The sequence below is a fragment of the Lagopus leucura genome, unplaced genomic scaffold, assembly GCF_019238085.1.
Source record: "Lagopus leucura isolate 7727_CA_CO unplaced genomic scaffold, USGS_WTPT01 Super-Scaffold_100012, whole genome shotgun sequence".
In the NCBI taxonomy this organism is placed as follows: Eukaryota; Metazoa; Chordata; class Aves; order Galliformes; family Phasianidae; genus Lagopus; species Lagopus leucura.
In genome coordinates, this window is record NW_024962267.1 from 16803021 (window position 1) to 16826905 (window position 23885).

General features: G+C 43.8%; 1 protein-coding gene across 3 annotated transcripts in view; it reads left to right on the forward strand.

Annotated features, from left to right (window-relative positions):
• Positions 1–7528: 7528 nt before the first annotated feature.
• Positions 7529–23885, forward strand: part of UNC80 (unc-80 homolog, NALCN channel complex subunit) — a 119030-nt gene continuing 102673 nt past the window's right edge. For all 3 annotated transcript variants that reach the window (XM_042874555.1, XM_042874554.1, XM_042874556.1), the window contains exons 1-7: positions 7529–7620; positions 8822–8870; positions 16135–16291; positions 16919–17217; positions 19549–19672; positions 21508–21581; positions 22015–22154. In XM_042874555.1, coding sequence (XP_042730489.1) covers positions 7529–7620; positions 8822–8870; positions 16135–16291; positions 16919–17217; positions 19549–19672; positions 21508–21581; positions 22015–22154 — 935 coding nt within the window. The remainder of the gene's footprint in view (positions 7621–8821; positions 8871–16134; positions 16292–16918; positions 17218–19548; positions 19673–21507; positions 21582–22014; positions 22155–23885) is intronic.

The window sequence follows — 23885 nt, forward strand, 5'->3', positions numbered from 1 at the left end:
TCATTAAGTGCAGGTGAGAGTTTGAGAGTGAGCACAGGGCCAGCAGCTGGGGTGAGAGTAGGAGACCTCAAGTCTGGGTAAGGATTTTGGCATGGGAGTGCGTGAAAGAAGAGTTTTGTCTGCAACAGTCTCTATGGCTGGCTGTACCTGTGTCTTGCGTGTATGTGTGCATCTTTGGGATGCAGGCAGAGCTGGGTTGAGTCTTCAGATGAGAGGGCAGCAGCCCTGTACATTGGCCTGAGATGGAGACTCTCAGGGCTCTAGAGATCAGGCAGAAGGAGACCCTAGGCTCAGGAGTGGTAGGAGGAGGCAGCTATTTATGGCATCTTTTAACACCCTCTTCTCTGTTTCAGATCGTGATTCTGGTCTCTTCTGTGTCTTTCTTTTCCTGTCTTGTGCATTTATATTAGCTGGCACTGATCTGAGAAGTGAAACGCAAGCTTGAGGTAGCTGTGATGGAAGTGGTCTTCCCTGAGCAAAAATTTTAGATTTTAGGAAAATCAAATTGGGGTCTTTTGCTTTTCGTTATTCTTGCTTCTGTCTGACTCCAGCTTGTTCCTGTCTGCCCTGTTTTCTTCCAGGCAGCTGTTCTCTGGTGATGTGATGTTGTTTCCCAGGAAGGGTGGGGAGATAGTGGAAGCAGCTCTGCAGGGTCAATTGCCATAGTGTGTCTGCTCAGGAGACTGCTGCTTGTTCTGGGGTGCTGATGCGGTGGAACGATTTGATTGCTTAGTGTTAAACTAAGTGATGTGGGTTGGACTAGCAAAAAAAATCATGAGCCTGAACTGCAGGAAAGAGCTGTCTGCCTCACTAAGGGTTCTGCAGGCTGCATTTGGTAGGCTTTTGGAAAAATGCAGGGCCAGATGCAGGAACAACTTCTGCATGTCCTGAAGCTGGGTTAACTGTGAAACCAGAGGGAACCGGCAAAGATGGAGAGTGTATTGCATTGACAGAGTTGGAAGGACTTCTGCAGGCATTAATTGTTTTCTACAAAGGTGATGTACTCATCAGTACGGTGTGTTATGACCCCTGAGATGCAGCTAACGTTTGCTTATTTTGCTCAATCCATAAACCAACAACCTGCATTTCTTCTGCTTCAAGAAATTAGTCAAATTGATTCTGGCTGCTGCAGCTGTGCCATGGAGTGCAGGCAGGTGTCCTAGCAGCTTCCCTGTCACTTGCCTGACTTCCTGCATGCCTAGTCCACAGAGCAGCAAAAGTAAGAAGTGCTTTTTGGTAATGAGTTAACACACAGGTCTTTGTGAGGACTTAGTTTATCTAACTTAGCATGCTATGTTGACCTTCTCTCTTGATTTTTATTGTTTTTGTTGTCTGCATCTTGTTTGTTTCAACAAAAGCCACTTAAACAATATTAAATAGGAGCTAAGGAAAGCAGAGAGCTGGCTTGGAGGGCACCACTGTAGTCCTAGTACTCGAGTACAAAATCAAATGCTGACTGTGAAGCTGAGAGCTTCTGCTGTGAACTAAAGTTCTGTACAGAGATAAGTAAAATTTTCTAGGCTATGACTTTTCATCAGCTCTTTTATGCGTAATTCCCTAGCATCAAGCTGGTTCACTTGCATGGATAACAGCACCTTGGGTTTGTGTGTCCTTCATGGGACGTCCTCAGGGATATGAAAAATAACAAGAAGGGATTCTTTAGATATGCTGGGCAGAAAGGACAGACAAAGGAGAATGTACCTCCTTTGGTAAACAAGAAGGAGGACCTGGCTTCCTCAGGCATGGAGGAAGCTGAGGTACTTAATGAGTTATTTGCCTCGGTCTTCCCTGCCAGTTGGACTTCCCATGTCTCTTGCATCCCTGAACCTTTAGATGAGAGTCGAGAGAGCGCAATCCATCCCACTTTAAGATAATAGCAAGTCTGAGACCACCTCATGAGGCTAAATGTGTACAAGATCTACGAGTCTGGATGACATGCATCCCAAGCTAGGGAAGGAATTGGCTGATGTGGTTGCCAAGCTGCTCTCCATCATTTTGAAAATTTGTCGCTGTCAGGTGAAGTCCCTGGTGACTGGGAAAAGGGAAGCATCACTCCCATTTTTAAGAAAGGGAGAAAGGAAGACCCAAGGTACTGCAGGCTGATGAGCCTCACGTTTGTGTCTGGGAAGATCGTGGAGTAGGTCCTCCTGGAAGAGATGCTAAGGCACATGCTAAATGAGGAGATGATCTGAGAAGGTCAGCACAGCTTCACCAAGGGCAGATTGTGCCTGACCAATCTGGTGGCCTTCTATGATGTAGTCTATGGGAACTGCTGAGTTACGGCCTGAACCTCTGATTGATCACCTGAGGCAAGCCATGAGTCAGCCAGAGGAGCACAGCTGAAGGCAATTCACCTGTGCTGCCCAAAGGGGTGCAGCCAGGCTCCACCCCTCCTAGACCTATTTAAGAGCTGGCTACCAGTGGGGAAGGATCTCTTCTGGAGATTGTCTCTGCTGGTGTTTTGTGGTGAGCCCAGCATAAGGGTAGGCCTTCCATTTATTCTCTTTGTTATCATAGTCTACTTTAACTCTCTTGTTTATTTTGTGATTATAACAGCCTAATATTCTTTGATTATACCATGTAGTGACAGCTTTGGTGAACAAAGGAAGGGCAACTAATGTTACCTACCAAGGACTTGTGCAGGGCATTTGACATGCTTCTGTACGACATCCTTATCTCCAAGTTGGAGAGATACAGGCTAGACTATTGGATAAATAATTGATTGGATGGTTATAGCTAGAGTTGTTGGCAATGGCTCTGTGTCCAGGTGGAGGCCTGTGATGGTTGGTTTCCCCTGGGGATTGGTCTTTGGACCAATGTTTTTTAACATCTTTATCAATAACGTGAATGATGGGATTGAGTGTACCCTTAGCAAGTTTGATGATGACAGTAAGCTGAGTGGTGCAGCTGACACCATAGAAGGAAGGGATGCCATCCAGGGAGGTTTGAGCCCACGAGAACCTGATGAGATTCAGCAAGGCTAAGTGCAAGATGTTGTGCTTTAGTCAAAGCAATCCCAGGTATACATACAGACTAGGAGAAGAACTTGAGAGCAGTCCTGCAGATAAGGAGTTGGGGGTCCTGATGTGCAAAAAAGCTGGTTGTGAGCCAGCAATGTGCTCTTGCAGCCTGGAAAGCCAACAGTATACTGTGCTGCATTAACAGAGTGGGTGGCAGCAGGGTGAGGGAGGGGATTGTCCCCCTCTACCCTGACCTCGTGAACTCCCATGTGAGGTACTGAGTCCAGTTTTAGGGCCCCCTGCACAAGAGGGATGTGGAGCTGTTGAAGTGGGTCCGGAGGAGGGCCGTGAGGATTACCAGAGGGCTGGTGCTCCTCTCCTATGGAGAAAGGCCGAGGACATTGAGTTAGTTCAGCTTGCAGAAGAGAAGGCTCCTGGGAGGTTGTTGTGGCCTTCAAGTACTTGAAGAGAGCTTACAGACAGGAGGGGGAGCTGACTGTTTACATGGTCTGACAGTGATAGGACAAGGGCAAATGGCTTTAAACTTTAGAAAGAGGGAGAAGTTAGGTTAAATGTTATGAAAGAATTATTTACTCAGAGGGCAGTGAGGCCCTGGCACTGCTGCCCAGAGAAGATGGACTGGGTGCCCCATTCCTGGAGGAGTTCAAGGCCAGGGTGGATGGGGCTCTGGGCAGCCCGAGCTGCTGGGAGCGAACCAGCCCATGGCAGGGGATTAGAACTTGAAGATCTCTAAGGCCCCTAAGCTACTCTAGGATTCTGTGATTCACGGTGGGGTTGGGTTGTTGCCTTCAAAACAAGGTCAGGTTATAATTGCCTTCTAGCTGTTTTCAAAGTAATTTAGAAGCACAGAATCATAGAATGTTTTGGGTTGCGAGGGATCTTTAAGATCATCTAGTTGCAACCCCCTGCTATAGGCAGGGACACCTCCCTCCAAACCAGGTTTTTAACAGCCCCATCCAGCCTGGCCTTGAATGCTTTTGGGTAGGAGGCATTCACAACCTCATTGGACAGTGCCTCACCACCCTCACAGTAAAGAATCTCTTCCTAACATCTAGTCTGAATCTCCTCTTTCCTGGTTTGAAACCATTTCCTCTCATCCTGTTGCTACCAGCCTTGTAAAAAGTTTCTCCCCAGCTTTCCTGTAGGCACCCTTCAGTTACTAGAAGGCCGCTATAATCTCTCCTTGGAGCATTCTCTTCTCCAGGCTGAACAGCCCCTGCTCCCTCAGCCTGTCCTCATACGAGGGGTGCTCCAGCCCTCTGATTATCTTTGAGGCCTTCGTCTGGACCTGCTCTAACAGCTCTAATCTATGTTTTGGCTGCTTGTTTTGGCGGCTGCAGAAGTGGACGCAGTACTCCAGATGGGGTCTCACGAGAGCAGAGCAGAGGGACAGATTGACCTCCCTTGTCCTGCTGGTCACAGTACTCTTGATGTGACCCAGGATACAGTTGGCCTTCTGGGCTGCAAGCGCACATGGCCAGCTCATGCTGCATCTCTTCATCAGTTGACACTCCCAAATCCTGCTCTCAAGCTGTTTTCCGCCCAACCTATTTCTGTGCTTGAGATTGCTCTGACCCAGGTGCAGGACCTTGCACTTGGCTTTGTTGAACGTCATGAGTTTGGCAAGGCCCACCTCTCAAGCCTGTCCAGATCCCTCTGCATAGCATCCATAGCATCCCTTCCCTCTAGTGAAGCAGCTGCACCACACAGCTTGTTATCATCTGCAAACATGCTGAGGGTGCACTCAATCCTGCTGCCCGTTTTGCCTACAAAGATGTTAAATAGCACCGATTCCAGCCCTGATCCCTGAGGAAGGCCACTTGTCACCGGTCTCCACTTGGACACTGAGCTGTTGACTGTAACTCTCTGAGTGTAACCATCCAGCCAGTTCCTTATCTAGCAAGTGGTCCATCCATCAAATCCATTTTTCTCCACCTTGGCAACCAGGATGTCATGGAGGACAATATTAAGTGCTTTGCACAAGTCTAGGTTGATGATGTCAGTTGCTCTTTCTTTATCCACTGATGCTGTAGCTCCATCATAAAAGGCCACCAAGTTTGTCAGGCTGACTTACCCTTGGTGAAGCCGTGTTGGTTACCACCAATCACCTCGTCTTTATTTTCCATTTGCCCTAGTAGAGCTTTCAGGAGGATCTGCTCCATGATCTTGCCAAGCAGAGGTGAGACTGACAAATATTAATCACATTTGGCACCTCTTGGGTTTAGTGCTGGTCATAGCTTGGTGAAATTGGAGAATCTGCACTTTTGGAACTGTGTGTTTTTGTATCTGTTGGTATCTTCTTCATTCTCTATTTTTTGTCAGTGTGCAGAAAGTCCTGTCACTGCGGATCTCAGTACAAGTGGAGGTGTTGAGGTGTCTTCTGGCACTCTGTTGTTGGAGAGCAGTGGTCTGCACTCAAAATGCAGGTTTGGCTAGCACTGCAGGTGGCACCACAGTAGGTTGTTTCCATTGAGCTGGAGCACAGTGGATGTTTCAGCTAGCTGTGCCAGCTTACATTTGGGAAGTATCTATTGGATTATCCTTCTTTTTAGTTTCCTTTTGTTTTTATCGCCAGGGCAGACACTTGGCTCTCTGATATATCCCTTGTAGTAGGAAGCCATTAAAGATTATTGCGCAGCAAACAGCATACTTGGAGAACACCTTTTTTGGTTCTTGCGTAAGTTGTAGTAACTGATACTTTATACATTTATCTGTGTTAGCTACAGATGCAAAGTAACACCGATCTGCGTCTGCCCAGCTGGCCAAGTTTGGCCCTTTATGCTTCCTGAGCAGCGGCCAAACATGAGCTGGGCTGGTTTCAGTGCAGAGCTGAACTGTGCCTGGCTCTGGCTCTGCTGTTCCCTCCCAGCTGTGTCTGGAGCTCAGCTTGCTGATGCTGGTGTGACAGCACGAGCTTCTGGGCGTGCAGGAAAGGCGTAAATAAGGTAATACCATACTTACATAATTGCAAACGTCATTAAAACTTCCCTTGTTGTCATACTGTTCTTTGAAAGAGTGATTCTCATTCCTTATGCTTTATTCAATAATTTCATAATATGTTACAGGACTGGAAAAAGCTAGTTTTTAAAAACACACTTATCATTGTTAGTGCATTGTTGTTTCACTTTTGGCTGTCAAGAGGCATTCTGTTCGTAATTAAAAGCTCAGATTAACTTTTTATTATCAGTTTTTATGTATCTGGATATATTGAGAATGGGGAACTTCTTCAGTACTTCTTTAGAAGTGATATCTTTTAGCCAGCTTTTCTCAGCTGTTGGCACATTTTAGACATCACATCTGTCTTATTTTTGATATAACTCGAGGGACAGAAAATTAGAAAATAAAACCTTACTGTCTGAGCAAGAAAGACCTTATTCCTGTGCATCAGCAGAAAAAGTTAGTGCTTTAAAAAAATAAAAAAATTAAAAAAAAGGAAGAAAACTAAAACCCCCTCTGTAAAACTTTTTTGCTCTAAACATGTTTACACTCCATTCAACGGATTACCTTCCAAACGACTGTCTGAATACCACTTTCGTGCATGAGGAGGGTTTTAGCCTAGTGTGGAGCATGTGGGGTTATGCTCTGCATGAGCAGAGAGCAGAAGCAGCTGAATTCACAGCAAGGGAGCACTGGCTTGGGCACTATGAAAAACCTTCATCTCCAGTAGGAGTAGCTCTGGGTTTTCAGTGATTGCTCCTCCAAGCACCCATAAGGAGCAGAAAAGGGGTGCTGATCAGCTCACCTCCTGTTCAAGGAAGGAATGGCCTCAGTGAGTCTTTAAGTGCCTTGTATTGAATAGGAAAATTGAAAGACCATCAGAAATACAGCTTTGGGTTGTTGGAACACCTCTCCTTAAAATTGCCATAATTTCTTACACAAGCAATACATTTCATGTTATTTGTTTCTGAGCAGCCTTACTGCTCTTCCCGTTTTGCAGGTGCACAGGTACCTGCCCTTGCAACAGCCTCCTTATGTGCTTGGGGGTCTCCTGCCTGGGTAGATGGAGGACAACTTGGCCTGCAGAGACGTAGGAGCTCAGCAGCGCCAAGCCCTCGTTCCGTCGGGGCAGGAGGAAGCGTGAGGGACGCTTTGCTGACCCGACCGGCTGCCTTGGGCATTCCCAGCTGCACGTCGGGTCCCCCAGCTTGCCTGTCCTAGGCCGGGCGAGGTGGTGGGGGGCTGCGGGAGGGGGCTTAGCGCCCGACCTCGCCACGGGACGTTGGGCGGGGCGGGCCCGCCTGGCGTCCCCCGCCCTCCCCTGTCACCGCCTGCCGGCGCGGCTCGCGGAGCCGGAGCTGTCCACAGAGGGAGGTGCTGAAGGCAGGGAGGAAGCGGAGGGACGCGGACATCTTCGCTCCCCTAATTTCCTCCCTGCCTCCTGCAGCCATTTTGCACCACCGAGGCTGGAGGAGGTGCAAGGAAGGGGGGAGCTGTAAGGAATGAAGGGAAGGGGATAAAGAGTTATGGAAAGCCGAGAGGCGGCTATGGGAGACACCGACTGATCTTTCTGAAAAGACTGGCTCATAGAAGCAGCTGTCGTCAGCATCATGGTGAAAAGGAAAAGCTCAGAGGGCCAGGAGCAGGAGAGCGGCCGTGGTATCCCTCTGCCCATCCAGACCTTCTTATGGAGGCAAACCAGGTGAGAGCAGCATGCTTAGCACACAGCTGCAACAGGGTGGTGGGGGGGGAGGCAGGCAGTCCAGCTGCTGCCCAGCGCTGGGTAGGAAGCAGTTACTGCAGCTGCAGTATGAAGGCGTGAAACAAGCTGTTCTTTTTTGCACTCTGTGCAATACAATCTGTGTGTATGTACTAGGGATGGGGGAAGGACAGTGGCAGTCCCAGAAAGCTTCTTAATTTGACTTCAAAATATCCATGTGTATGTGTGTGCACCTCACCCCTCCTTGCTGCTCTCTTTCTCCCTGCTTTAAGAGGACTTCTGGAGCTCAGCTGCTAGAATCAATGTCCCCTGGTGCTGCACTGGACTTGCAGTTCTGCCTGTATCTGTTTTTGCAGCTATTCTGGAAGTGTAATCTATGCGTTGAGAGGTCAGCATGCAAACAGATACGTCTAAGTCTCACTGTGTTTCATTGGATTGGAGAGAAATGATGTGTGAGGGGCAGGCTGAATGTATAGTAAGGGCTTTGTGTTCCTTGTGAATGCTGTCTGTTTCCTGTCTTGCAGGAATTCTAAAATGAAAACATCACGGGGGTTGTGGGAGAGGGTGGAAGGTTTGAAGGTTGTGGCTCTAATTTAAGATCTCAGTCACAAAATCCCATTATCCCACAGTTTCATCCTTCAAGAAATGATATGTAATAATGTGACCTGATTTATGTGTGGGGGTTGTTTTTTTTTTTTTTTCCTTTTCTTTTTTTTGTTTTTAAGTGTGTAACCAATTCTTTTCCGGAGGGAAATGACAGCAGAGGGTATGTGTACTCTAGCTACAGGATGAAGGCCTGCTTTTCATCACAGGCCTTCCAAATCAGTGATTGTGGAGGAAAACAATACAAAACTGAGAAGTTATTCCCTAGCTTAAAATACACGCAGGGCAAAGTTCAGTAATATTTAATGTGTTAAGTAGAACATTGTGAAAATCTTTCAGTGAGGTAAAATGGCTGAAAACCGTCTAATGGAAGATTTAATCCACCCTCAAGAGAGGTCCTGAAAGTTTGTAGCACTTGGCAGATGTCATCAACAGGTATTAGGGCATTCTTGTGGCTTCATCTTCCTCTATATTACAAAGTTTTCAGTATTTTGTTAATCTTTTGACACGATAAAGTAACTAAGCAGAACTCCTGCTTGAAGTGCTGGGCCTCTAATACTGTTTTCTTTTTTTCCTTCAGTGCATTTTTAAGACCTAAACTGGGGAAACAATATGAAGCTTCCTGTGTGGTATGTACCTGTTTTCAACTCTTATGGGTAACTAACCTTTAATGCAGCTTGACCTGGCCATGGCGGTTGGTCAGCAAGCCTTTCAGCTCACAGGAGAGACCATTTAGCTGAATTTTGTCCTTTTATCACTTGAAGGATTTGAAATCCTTTCCCACCTAGAGAACTTAGAAAACCTTTAGTCATGATGTATGTATTTAATGTTAGTAGTTGAACTGATAGAGTGAAGTGCAGTGAAGGCAGGCTGAGCTTAGACAATCTGGGTCTAATCTTGCAGTTTGTCATGGGTGTATGGGCTTTTGGGTGAAATTTGTGTCATTTCAGTTTGTGATTATTGGAGTTGAAATACTGAAAATCTAGAGGTTGCTAACAGCAAATTTTAAAAACACTTTCTCCCATTGTGCAAAATGAAAATGCATCCTCCATTCAACTGAGAGGACCATATCTTAGCATAATTGAAGGGATTATTTTGCAGATGCTGATAATCCTTATTTCTAGCTATATTTAGGATAAAACCTCAATCAAACGTGAAGAGAGAAAGGGAAGACATGCAGCAAATTCAAGTAAGATGGTTATCTAGGGAGCTGCACAATTTCTTCAGCTGTTGCTTATCTGTGGTTGACTTAAAGTACATTAAGCAGTTGCAGCCAAACCTGACAGACTGGAAAAATGCGGTCTGGACATGTATCTTAATAGTTTAAAGTACTTAGGTCTCTCTGCAGCAATTTTCTGACTTCCTTCTCAGAAGACATTAAACTGGAGAAGCCTTGTGCTACTGCTGACTGAATTTTTCTAGGGAATCCATAAATTTTTCAGGGTTATTCCTAGATATCAACTACTGACAGAGGACTTTGGTCTTACTGTGTTGCTGGGTGAAATGCGTAGCAGTTCTGGCACACTAAGCTCAAAGCGTCATGGCTGGTCTATACCAGTTACAGCTCAGAGGATATGAAGAGGAGCTTGTTGCCTTACATCATTGTAGGAGTCTCAGAAGTGTGCAAGAGCTGTGCCTTGATGAACCTCTCATTTGAGATTACAGCTCCACCAGTGAGTTAATGTTCTCTGTTACTGTTGGGTAGAGCGACAGAACTTCCTTCTCTCTTCTACACTGATGTGTCTGTCTGTCTGTGACTTGTTGGGCTTCCTGCTGTGCTATGGAGAGCAGCTGTTCTGTCCCTCAGGTTGCTTCCTAATCCTGTTTCTTTTATAAGCACCAGAATTCATTAAGTGTAAAAAAAACAGCAAGAGAATGTAGGTTGCATGTTTCAGCTGAATGAAAAGGACCTCTGAAAAAATGCTCAGAGAGAGGTGGTCTTTGGGCTTGCGGGTGGTCCTGAAGTGTTTTGGGGTACAGCTAGTACCAGGACAATCAAACCATGCTTTCCCTGCAGGTCAGGGGACTTGCTTCAGCACATACCTTGGAGTACCCAGCCTGGATTTTGTGCCAGCACGTTTATAAACTTACATGCTGTACTCCTGGCAAAAAGCTTTGGGGCTAAAGAGTCACAGCTTGGGCATGGATGAATTCAACATCTTTGTTTAAAACCAATTGCATAATGGGGCCCAAGGGTCACGGTGCCATGATTTTTTTTAGAAGCCCCAAGTGTTGGGGGAGTTTAGTGTCTCAGGAGACAGGGAGAATAAAGAAATATGTTTATGGTGAATGCACAGAGACTGTATTGGTATTTAGAGGTCTTTTTAAAAATATGCATAGCTCTTGCATCAAAATCCTTTGTCTGCAACTTTAACTAGTTTTGATGAAGACCTAATCTGCTTCGGCTGCTTATATAAAGGAGAATTTGATTCTTCTCCATTTCTTAACACAATCATTAAATAAGGCTAGAAAGTTACCTAAGGTGGGGCTCAGTTTTGCAGAAATAATGAGATGCAGCCTGAGCTGTTGCATTTGCCACTTTTATTTGCTCTTTGGTTTCCTATCCCTGGCAGCGTACAGGGATGCCTGCCCACATCAACACCTTTCATGTAATCCAGCAGGATAGCAGAATGGTGCATGCATGAGTGAGATAGAAGGTATCTGGAGATTGACAGGTGGTTGGCGTATCTTCTGAAGCATCAGGCTGGTTATCTAAAACTGTTTATTGGCTAGCATGTCTAGAAGTGTGGTGCACCTGATGTATGATCCGTCGTCTTTAAATTCTCTTGCCAGAGTTGTTCAAGGCATGTCTATGGGCCGTTAACTGCCTGACGCCGCAGGGCAGCGTTGTCACATGCATTCTGTTATTATTCTTGGCTATAAACTAGCTGCACTAGATTTTGCTGCATATTATGCATTAAGGAAGCAGATGCTGGAGGTCTGGATTCAGTCATTACAGGATCTGGTCTGAAAGAGCTGTTTCTGTTGGGTTTTTGAGCTTTGCTGTTCAGTTCCTAATTTTTAATACTTGTGAAAAAAGTTCTGTTTTTCCTATCTAAACAATCTCACTGACTTCAATTAGTTTATAAATACTAGCCTTAAATGTGGAGATAAATTATCTTATTCTGCCCGTGCCTCCCCCCCCTCCCCCCCATCGTTTTACACTGTCTAAATGCCCTTGTATCTCCATATGGATTAAATATTCTTCCTTCTCTTCTTTCTGAAGTTCCTCCCTTTGCCCTGATTGTCTGACTCAAAGCTGTAAGTGACCTCCAAGGGAGTGTATGTGAGTGATATACAGAACTACTGTGTTTTTTGGAGGTGAGGGTAAGAGGTTATAGGGGATATATTTTGAGTTTTTTCATTTTGATAATACACCAATGTAATCCAACATTATTCTCATCTTAAATGCAAAGCATAGCACCATACCAGCTAAGAGACAGAAAATTAACTCAGTGCTGCCTGAAACTGGGACACGATGAGAGAACCCAGATGTGTTCTGGAGGATCTTGCGACTTCTGAGTTTCTTTTAAAATATTTTTCTTTTTCCCCATGTTTTTTGCAAATAGTGGTACGTTTCTGTTGTCACAAATGATTAAAGGATAGATGTGGAACAACATTTTAAAAAAAAACACAAAAAAACAGTAGGAATGGTTGTGAAAGACTGAGTCTTTGAACACAGGAATTTTCTGTCAATTAATTAAGTAGTCGGCATCTGTGCTTCACTATCAATGAGGCACAGAATTTTGCTTTACAAAACACAGTTTGTACTGTGTTTAATTGTTCTTTTGCTGATTTTATAATGGTATTGAATTCATAAACAACAGAACCTGACTCTCTTGTTCTCTGATCTCCTACATTCAAGTTTTTATCTTCTTGTTTGCTTGGAGGACCTTTCTAGGTTGATAATACTGTTTGCCTGCATTTCAAGTTATCTCTAGTCAGTCTGAAGTGACACTAGTACAAGTTTTCTGCTTTCCTCTGTGATGCAGCCCAAGCTTTGGTTGAACAATTCAGGAGGAATCTAGCTCACCTGAGAGAATGAAACTGGGAGGTGCCTTATGCAGTCTGCTGCAGGTATGGCTCCTCTGGCCTTAGAGCAGGGGTTGGCTCATGTGACTTGAGCAAGGTGTATGGGAAACCATGGCAAAGACCAGCCAGAAGCTGCTCTATTCTGTATGACTTCAGGCTTCTATCTGTTCCCTGTCCAACAGGAAAGTGACACGCAGGCTTATCCTGCTCACAAGGTATTTGACAGCCCCTTTCTTTCTCAGTTGGAGAAGAGAGTAAAAGCAGAACAGCAGCAGTAGGAAGGCAGCCAAACAAGATTGACCCCTATTCCTTGTGAAAACAGGTGGCATCACCAGGCTAATATGTTCTCTCGCTCCAATTTATAGGAGGGAGATGAGGTTCTTGTAATATCTGCTTATCCGGCACGAGATTAAGAAACGATGGTTCATATGTTGGTCCAACCAGTTTATTATAAAACCTAAATCAGGGAGACGGGGAAAGGAAGAAGGGCGATAGCAAAGATGGAAAAGAAGCAAGAATTGCGTGAAGCGGGAATAGTCACCACCAGGATCCAGCAGCATCCCGCTGCATGACCTGTGAAGGTCTGAGGCAGAAGCAGTGGGGGGGGGGAGGGGTGGAAAGCAGCAGCATAGTGGCCTTGGGCAGCAAGCAGATAGCAGGAGGCAGTCGCAGAGCCAATCCGGGAGGAAGCAGCAACTCTCAGACAGCAGGCCCAGGAGAGTTCATCAGCATGCAGGAATTCCTCAGTGTGAGGAATCTGATGTCAGATACCTCTTCTTCTCCTTCAGCATGCAGGCATCACTTCGTGAGGAATCTGTGATCAGAAATCCTCTGTTCTTCTTCATAAGGAATCTGTTGCTGGAAAACCTATGTTTTTCTTCATGAGGAATCTGTTGCCAGAAAATTTATCCTCTTGGTTTTCGATTCCCCTTTTATTCTTGTTTTCCTGTCTATGTGACGAGGAAGGGTCTCGAGCAAGAGTCACTGAGTACCCCCTGAGATGGCCATCATCCTGAGATAAGTCCACACAAAAGAGCACTTCACAGCTATTTAGCTCATCTATCTCTCCTTGCCCCTGGCCTTATCCATCTGTGTCCCCCAGACAAAAGATTTCACAACCCTTGCTCAGGACTTGTCTATCAAAGTTCTCCAGGCAATGGATTTCACAACCCTTGCCTAGGACTTGCCTGAACTTGAGCAAGTCCATCTGTGTCCCCAGCAAACTTGGAGACACTGATATGTAAGTGGAAATATGCATATTTGTGGCCACGCATACACATGTTTCCAGAAGGGGACTGCCTTTTTTTTTAGCCAAGACATAGCACTGCCTGTCACTTTGGCTGGTGTTCTTGATCCTCCTTTGACACACGGTCTGTTGCAGTCAGGGACTAGCTGCTGCAAAAACATAGTTAGCTTCTTCTTAGCTTACTGGCAGTGCTGAGACTGCAACTCCAGATGGCCATAACATTACTATCCCCTTTATCTGGTGGCAAGAAAAATAATTTCTTTAGCTAAGCCTTATTAGATGCTTAACAGGCCCTCCAGGGAGCTAATTCAGCTTGCTGGCCTGGTAGAAAATGCTTCCTTCTGTGCTGAACTTCATTTTGGCCTGTATAGAGGCTTGACTCCACTCAACAAGCTCCAGAACTGACATAAGAAAGAGGTGGGACCATGTGACTGCAGCAAGGGGTAAGGAATGAGGGGTGACACGCTGACTGCTTGTGACAAAAAACGTACTGTATTTTTTTGTGGCCTTTTCAGGCTCTGTTTTGATAATGACCATGTGTTAGAGACTCACTTTATCTTAGTTTGCCACTTTGTTTCCCTGATGGTTAAGTAATCCCGACTTGGGATATTTCTATATCTCTGTCCTAATGCACTTGTGATGCATTTCTTCTATGGTTTAATGATGTAGTTCGATTTTTGACAGTATACCCAGGCTGTAAAAATGAGCACCTGGCTCCCCCCACACCAGGCTTTCTAAACATTTGCCATCCTCTTGTCTCAATGGACTTCATAGCATTCTCTTGGGTGTGCTGCCAAACGGCCCTGAAGGAGCCAAGGCTCCTGTAACACTACTGCTTGTGTTCCTGTACTGGGAGGATTAACTGAGTGTTTTCCATCATAGGCAGCATGACATGCAACAGATCTCTGACTAAAAGTGATCTCTGACTGTAAGAATGATTTGGGTCTTCCCACGGTAGCCACGTTTCCCACGGTAGCCACGTGCATGCTGCTGACAACCTAATCCATAGCCCATTATTTCTGACTAATTAGTTTCATCCATATATCCACGTATTTTAACTAATACTCTGCAATTTCTGCTGTTGCTCCACAATGAGCTCAGAACCTGAGGATTTCTAATAGGTGAGCAGAGCGACTTTCCTTGGAGTAACATTTGCTGGCAGCTCTACTGTTTCTTGTATTTCCTCATGTTCAATTTGTGTAACTACAGGCTTAGTTTTCTATAAGCCCACTCAGTAATAAATATAGATGTATATTTTTCTACGAATCACGCTGTCTCCCCTTCTCTTACTCTGTTCTTGGAGCTAGTGGGGAGCTTAAGTCATAGTACAGATAGATGTGCATTTTTCTGCCTCCATGCTGTCTAAAGCAGAGCCAGCTGTGGTGGGGGTGCTGTATTCCCACGATGGTGTGGCTCTGTGCACGTGCTGCCACATCCTGCCTCTCAGCACATGGGGATGCAACCAGAGAGGACAAATGCACACTGGCTTTCAAGCTGCTGGATTATGCAGAAGAGTGCACATTACCACTGGTTATCATGCTGTGCATTGGAGTAGCTGGTCATTTAGAAGAGATAGTTTACTATTGCTGCCCGTTCAGCTTTTGTTTTTCTGTAATTAAGTCTATTCCTATTGCTGCTGCACTTTTGCAGGAGAAATTGTTGTGACTAGTGTTGAAGGATAAGCTTTATGAATCTGGAGTGAGGGCATTTGAAGCACCCTTTAGGTCATGAATGCCAGCAGTTACTTGTTTGCCAGGAGTCTGATGAAATTGGCGGAACAGCTTGTGAACAAATAGGTAGCCAGGAGGCTAAGCTAGTCTATGGCAAGGGCGTGCATTACCAGTAATGTATTTCTTAGCTTTAGGAACTTCAGTGAAGGAGTATAACTGCTTTTGTGACCTGTAATGAGATCTTTGTATCTGGTCAGAGGAAGAGCTTATTGAAATAGTTGGAGTAACTAACAATAAAGAACTTCCCTGGGGATTTCAGAGGAAGATCGTCTTATTTTGTATTGCTTGAGCTGGAAATAATGAACTTGCTGCAGCCATCAGCTCTTTTAAGCATTTATAAAACCACTACATCATGGCTCACTGAAAATGTTTATATGCTATTTTTTGTGGCAGGGTGTGAAAACAATTCCTGAGGCACATATACCTTTAACGGATTGCCCTTTATGTTACACTAAACTGAAAGAGCACGTGTGTGTGAGAGAGAATAGTAAAACCAGCCCTCAGCTCCACAAACATAGGCTTCATTAGATCCTGTTACTCCCTACAGGATCACTGGCATGCCAGATTAATACCAAGCACAAGTGTAAGTCTGGTTTGATGTTGGTACTTACTTATGCATAATGTTTGCTTTTATTCTTTTTCATTATTATATTGAGTTTCATGTATATTTGATTGTTATATAGAGTGGCCCATTCATTTCCTAGCTTAGTATGTCCATGTATATAGTGAGCTTTAGCTACTGGCTGTATTTTACATGGAAAATATTCTAACTTACAATATAACTGTGTAATGAAAACTTACAGGTTTTAAAGAGAACGGTGTATGTCATAGACAGCATGTGCGGGAAGCTTTAGTGTTTTCTTTTTCTTTTTCTCTCAATTGCAGTCTTTTGAAAGAGTTTTAGTAGAGAACAAGCTTCATGGCCTTTCTCCAGCTCTCTCTGAAGCCATCCAGAGCATTTCTCGCTGGGAACTTGTCCAGGCTGCACTCCCACATGTGCTACACTGCACTGCAACATTGCTCTCCAACCGAAACAAGCTAGGTTAGTGCTCATGTGAGTTTGTTTTTCCACTAGTAAAACATAAATCAAAACATGAGATGGATGCTCAGGCTGCCACACAACATATCCTATATCTAGGATTCTAACTAGGAGTTCCAGTTCATTCTGTGCATTTCATTTCATGATCTGTTCTCATTTATAACAGAGGAGAGAGAGAAATTCTCATTTATAACTGGGAGAGCTTTCCCTGTGAGGTCGGTGGTCTGCTAGCTTTAGAAATCATGAGCTGAAGAGTCAAAATAGTTCACTGATATTTTGCTAGTCATTTTCCAGGTACACAAGAGCTTAGTTTTAACAAAAACCTCACAGTGCTTGCTTACGTTTTGTCTTGTTCAGTGGGGTCAAACAGACAAGGCTTTCAAGCTAGCATGCAGTCATTGTCTCTGCCACTGACATTTCAGTCAAACTGCAGACGCTGTGAAATAAATGGGACTTGTAAATTAGGAGGTTTCAAATATTACAAAACGTAATTCTGTTTAATGGTAGAATTGAATTTTCAAGCTCTCATTGTGAAGTTGGATGCCCAGTTTCCTGTGTGGTTCTGAAATTCTCAACAGTTCCATTTAATGGAAAGCCTGTGAGATACTGTGATGTGTTTTTCCCTTCCAGGTCATCAGGACAAACTCGGAGTTGCTGAAACAAAGCTTCTTCACACTCTTCACTGGATGCTGCTAGAGGCCCCTCAGGACTGCAGCAATGACCGATTTGGAGGAGACAGAGGTTCTAGCTGGGGAGGGAGCAGTAGTGCCTTTATCCACCAGGCTGAGAACCAAGGATCACCGGGACATCCCCGGCCCAGCACCACCAATGATGAGGAGGAGAACAACAGAAGGAAATTCTTCCAGAACTCCATGGCCACTGTGGAGCTCTTTGTGTTCCTCTTTGCTCCTCTTGTTCACAGGATTAAAGTAAGTGGGATGCCAACAGAGTGCTTGTGTGGAGGGAGATAGCACTGAGCAAAGAAAGAATGATTCTGCCTCTGATTTTTTGAGTCTTAAATTTAATTCGGCCTGCAGTGCACACTGGTTGACCACTATGGATGTTTTATCGTGCTGGTACAGCACCACTGACATCAGGAGGGAATCCTTCCAGCAGCATGAACAGTCACTCTACCATGCGTGCATGTACAAAGGCAAATGAATCTGAAGTGAGGCATTTCCATACTGTAGGAATGTCAAAGATCTGTGGCCCATATGAATTCTGCATAAAAGATTTTAATGCAAGCTTCAGTGTGCTCCTATGACTCAGCTGTTGCTCACAAGGGCCTTGCTAGCTTTTCAGAGATTCCACTGTGGAGCTGCTGCTGAGATTCATTGTTGTCATTACTAATCATCTTGATGCTGATGACCAGGATTGCTTGTTAGTGGTATAAGCATGGAAGTGGCAGAGGCAATTTATTCTTTTGTTCTGAAGTTAGAAGCAGGCTGCAAGACTTCTTGTCTGCCAAGTCCCTCTGTTGGTTTTATGCTGAGTGCATCAAATAAAAAAAGATGGGGTAAATGAGGCACTAAACTGGCATGCTAAGTCAGTATTGTCCCCTCTGTGTTTCACAGAGGTACAAGTCTCAGGGAGGAATATGATCTGATAACTAAAATAGTGCATGTGCTCAAGAAGCATGGTACATTTGCAAAAGAAGACCTAAATGATGGGATTTCCTGACTTCTGAGGGAGTTTGTGCATTTAGCAATGCATTCTTAAATGAGACTTGTGGCAGGCGAGGTGTAATCCTGTAATTTAACAACTGTAGTTACAAGTGTTTGCAGATTACCTAGAGCTGGCAGTGCAAAATAAAAATGCAGTACATTACTGCTGGCACTTCGAAACATTTTGCATGGTGCTCCTTTGGAAAAAAATAAAACACAGTTAAAAACAACAAGCAATTTATAACAAGGCTTATAAGTTCACCTTTAAGAGGTGGGACTAAAAAAGAATAGGGAATGAAAGGATGGGGGAGTGGTGAGCAGCCAGCTCTTGCCATTCTTTTACCTGTCTGCATCACGGATTTAAGCCTGTGAGGCATGTGAAGTTAAGTCAGCAGAAGACAGCAGTGCAGCTGTAATTATTCTGCTATGAGCGGTGTCTGTGTGTGGCTTGTGGGGATAGTTGGACTTCACTAACTACTGACTTGTAAGGTAGATCTGACTTCTGTCGAGCTAAGTGCGCCTTGATCCTTCTAATATTTACTTGTCTGCTTTTATAATTTCAACTACTTGCTTATGTAAAGGGATGTTGGCAGAAGTGCTAGTAGTTCCAATGTCTCCAGAGACAGATCTCAAGTAGTAACAGTCTTACTATTTGATAACAACATCGTTGTATGCTACTATTTCATAATAATTTGATAGGTTTAATGTTACCTCAATTTCTAAACAGTGTTTTAACATTTATTATCCTTTTTGGAGCAGTTCAGAGATACAAATGCAAAGGTTATGATGAGATTGAGTACTAAATATGAAGTTATATGTGGTTAGATGGGATGCTGAGGCTCTTGACATAAAAATGGCCTTTCCTCTTATAGCTAAAGGTACTTGGAAAAAAAAGAGTTCACTAACTAGTATGAAAATTTAACTTGGAAAAAGCATTTGTATATTTTTGAATTGAAATTTTTTTTTCTCCTATGGTGAGAGGTTGAGGGATCTGGGATTTTTTTTGCTTGGAAATGACAGCTCCGGGGAGACCTCATTGTGGCCTCCCAGTACTCGAAGGAAGTGTATAAACAGGAGGGGGAACAGGTGTTTACAAGAGTGGATAGTGATTGGACAAGGGGGGGGGGAATGGTTTTAAAGTGGGACAGGGGAGGTTTAGGTTGGATACGAGGAGGAAGTGTTTTACACAGAGGTTGGTGAGGCGCTGGGACAGGTTGCCCAAGGAGGCTGTGGATGCCCCATCCCTGGAGGCACTCAAGGCCAGGCTGGATGTGGCTCTGGGCAGCCTGGTCTGCTGGTTGGCGACCTGCACACAGCAGGGGGTTGGAGCTGGATGACCTTTGTGATCCTTCTCAACCCTGGCCATTCTGTGGTTCTATGAATTTTCCCCATCGTATTTTCAAACCTGTGCTTGAAGTGTATTAGTTTCCGCTGAGTGGCTTCAGCAGCCACTGAGTTAATGTATACCACCACAGAATGGCACGTAGTGACATTTATTTTGCATAAGATCTGTGCTTCAGAGAAAGGACAATACCTTTAAACTGAAGACAGTGTTCATGTGAGCTATTGTGACTGAACCTCTGTTTGTCTTTTTAGGAATCTGACCTGACGTTTCGATTGGCTAGTGGCCTTGTTATTTGGCAGCCTATGTGGGAACACAGGCAACCTGAAGTGTCTGCCTTCAATGCCCTTGTAAAACCAATCAGGAACATTGTTACAGGTCTGTGACTTTGCTGTACAGATGGGAAAACTTTCTTTTGGTTGATGCTAAGTTACATTCTGTAGCCATGGTATTTGAGGAATATGCTGATACTGCAGGAGCTAGTCAAGCTTTCGAGAGTAGTTTCAGGCTGCTTCCCTTTGGAATCAAGTATTGTTTGCGTAATATTTAATTAAGAGATGAGAGAGGAATCACACATAAGAAATGAGAAACTCTCAGTAAAGTTATTGCTTTCTGTCAGCTTCAAATCTCTGTTTCACCATGTCTTCCTTAGTTGCTAAGAAGAGTAAAGACTGTATCCAGCAGCAGTCCAACAGAGGAAGGTTTACCCCAGGCTGGCACTGAACGTATTAAAACCGAAGAGCACACAGCAGCCTATGTTCTCTTACTTTCTGAAATCTTGGGTTTCACCATGTTATGAAACTAAAGAGAGTAGTTTCAAGAGGCTCCAAGGCAGGCTTAGGTTGCAGATTCACTTTTGTGTACTGGGAGAGTTGCTCCTCTTTTGTAACTCAGCCGTAATGAGACTGGAATGGGGTGCTTAGGCTTCCAGCCTCTATATCTGGCTTGGTTCTAAAAGTGCTTTTTTACTGTTGTAGTTGAGATAATAGTTTTGCATAATTTGAACAAACCAGTGAATTGTGACTGTGCTGGGTATATTACTGTGGCATTGCTTGCAAGTTCTGAAAAGCACTAAGTAATAATTTTCGCAGTAGTGAATATGTAGTCAGCCGAATTACATTTCTCAAATGTAATAAATCACTTTGGATATTGTATTTCGTTCTAAAGGCTCTGCAGGCCTTTAGGACAGTCTAAAATTGAAAAGAAGTCTCTCAAATGACTTGAAATCGTCTCTACCTATTTTTTAATTCCAGAAGATGAAGCTCACTAAAGATTTCAACCCTGGAGATAGCATAAACAATTAGACCTAACTTTTCTTTGACCATTGGGTTATTTTTTTTTAAAGGTTTGAGGTATAGTCAGAAAATCCCTAAGGTATAACTTCAGGAGTGAAGTCTGTCACAAAAAATATTCTGTTACGGTTTGAAAATATTTTCAACTGAATAGAAATAGTCACCAGAATGAGGTTCTTTATGTCAAGGATTCCAATATTGTAGTGCTCTGGTCTCAAATTGTGATTAAAAAAAAAACTTGCTTAATTCTCATTGCTAAATTTCATTCTCAACTTGCTAAATTCTCATTGGAATGGGAATTAAAAACAAATCCAGCGCTGAGGCTTTATGATGTTTTGCTTGGAGTCAATCTGAGACAAGTAACATATGAATAGCTTGCAGTATGACATGATTTCAAGAATTGTCATCCACAGTGCTTGTGATGTCCTTGTTCTTCTACAGTATCACTGATCAAACTTTCTGTATGAGGTTCATGCGCTATCTACAATGAAGACATTTGTCAAACTAGAAACCGTCATGTATTCTGAGAGTGGTAACCTAGGAGAGCTGAATATATATGGAAATAGGAGGAAGAGACCCCAAATAAAGTGCACTAGCGTGCACGGGAAAGCACAGTCTAATGCTAAATGGACTTATGATAAAATAGGATTTCAGGTTTTATTTTTTAGAGAAATGAGATTTTCATTAAACTAAGTTGTTGAAAATACAAGTGAAAAAAAAGGGTGTGACAGTTAAAATAAATGTGTTTTTGTTTTTGTTTTTTTAATACCCATGGTTAATGCTAGGAGGTCTGTAAGAGATGCACTGCTCTGTTTTTTGATTTTTTTCTAGATTTTTTTTTTCCCCAGTTAATCCTTTCTGTTGGTAACGTTTAAATATTAGAGATGATTTCTGAAATGAAATTTCACTTTATTTTTTCAGCTAAAAGAAGTTCTCCTACCAACAATCAGAGTGTGACTTGTGAATCCCCAAATCTGGACAGTGGTCATACGGAGGTGAGCTCTGTACTGAGGCTGAATGCACTTAAGTGAAAAGTTGAGGGAAGAGGAAACTGCATGCTGACTAAGCTGTGCTTATTACACTGAAGTAATCCATGTTCACAAATTACAGTTTGTCGCAATTTTCCTGAGGGCTCCCGAACTTGTCTGCAAAGAAAACAAAGGGTGTTGATAGAGTTGTTGTGATCTCCTTGGCAGTATCCTGTCTTACAGGATAGAAGCCTGATCCTATGTCTGTTCTTGGGTTACAGCCCTGCCTTGACCTTTGCCTGTACGGTTCCTCATACTGTAAAGCTACAGGCCTGATTAGTTTCTCACGTTCTTATGGTATAAGTAGTAGTCATCTAAGCACAAACTGCAGTGAGAAAACTAACACAAGACGGAACAGTGTGTTTATCTACCTGTTTCTTTTTATTAAAACTATCCAAAGGGACTGCAGGTGGTCTGTGAGACGACCCTGCCGGATTCTGTACCTGCAAAGCCCACTGTTTCAGCATGCCATCGTGGAAATTCCTTGGAAGGAAGCGTCTCTTCTCAAACCTCTCAGGAGAGGGGTACTCCACATCCCAGGTACAGACAGACTATTTGAGCAGCAAGTTAGGCTGGTACAACTCAGTGGCTGGGGTCGCAGTAGTTCTCATCTTGAATCGACTTGTCACTGAACTCTGAGGGTGCTGGGCGTTTGTCTTGAACTCTACAGATCTCAGTTATGGGAGCTGAACGAAGTGGTGACACAGTGCCTCTTTCATTGGAGAAATCTCCACTTAGCCTGTTGTGACAGTTTATTTGGTCTTTTCTAGCGTGCTGGCTTCTTATAATTAAAGAAACTAGCAAATAATCTGCAGGTTCAATTCTGGATCCAGTCTCAGGCAGCTAGTATGTTTTCTGGCTTCCTTCTGATAACATTTTACTTCCTACCAGCAAAGGATTTTTGCAAGCTTCTCTCCATTGCTTTCATTATTCTTTCTCTGCATCTTATCGCTTGGACAGCTACCATTAAATGGCTCCTGACCAAAAGAAGCAGACTGAGAAAAAAGCAAAGTCATAAAACCATCTTCCCATCTTGCCCTGCAGAGTTGAAGCTGCAGTTTTCCAGCATGGTACTGCTACGCTAACTTATTCTATTCTACATTCAGGCAGGTAAAGGTAGAACTAAATTTTCTGTGATGCTAGACACCCAGTACTGCCATAAGGTAAATGAAGCTGATCAGTGTTTTCAGGAGCGTGGATAGGAAGGGTAGCCTAGCTATATTTTTAGGTCTCTGGATTTAGGTATCTCACTTTTAACTTCTCATGAAAATGTTGGTCCTGGTGCTTGTCACTTTCAGGAAATGTCAGATCCAAAACAACAGCATTTTAAGAATTTGCTTCATTACAGGAAGAGAAGAAATGTGGGATGAAGTGGGCTTCTGCACGTAATCTAGGAACAACTTGGATTTCTCAAAAAAGGGGTTGCTGTGCTATTTCCCTGGTGGAAAGGGCAAAGCTGTTCTCTATGGCTCTGGTTTTATCAGGAACTTTCCTTTGGGATGCTGTATCAAGCCTGCTGTCAATTCTGATTCTTTATTTAATTTGTAATAATGTGAGCCAGTAAAACGGCAGTTGGGCTTAAAACTGCCCTTCTGTGTATGAACACTGTGTCTCAGAGAAGCACAGCTGTACATAAAAAAAAAAAAAAAAGCCTTTTATGAGGACAGAATCAGGTGATCAGTTTGTCGAGCTGGATTTGGTGGTTGCTATGGAGATGGAGCTGCAGAGAGGCATTGAAGAGAGTGTCATTATGTCTCCTCATTTGCAGGACTCATTGATCAGTTAAAACTGCACAGGGAGCTTTGGTTGCCATGCAACAGACAACTGGGAACAAATGTAGTTTGCTTACCAACAGCCGCAGTATTTCTTTGTCCTTGGGCCCTGGGTTGGAGGAAGACTGCCTGTCCGCTTTGCCTGCAGTCCCAGTTAGCTTAGAACTAAGAAAACAAATACTAGGTTTCCTTCTAAATTAGCACAGAGTTTAGTTTCTGGTTCCTCAGGTACAAAAAAGGCTTGTTCCTCTGACCCTGGCTAATTATCTCTGCTGTAATCAGTGAAATTCTCCATTCATAGATGACCACAGCTTAACACTCTGGAGCACTTAAAGCCACAGCCTTTAATCCAGATGCTACCTTGAGCATACAGCCTTGGGAGTAGTCTTTGCAGGATTTCAGTGGCTAATCTTTCGTAAGGAGAACATGACTTGCTCTAGGCTGTGTTGTGCTGTGTGTGTTGGGTTTGCTTACAGGCTACGTACAAGGAAACACGGAT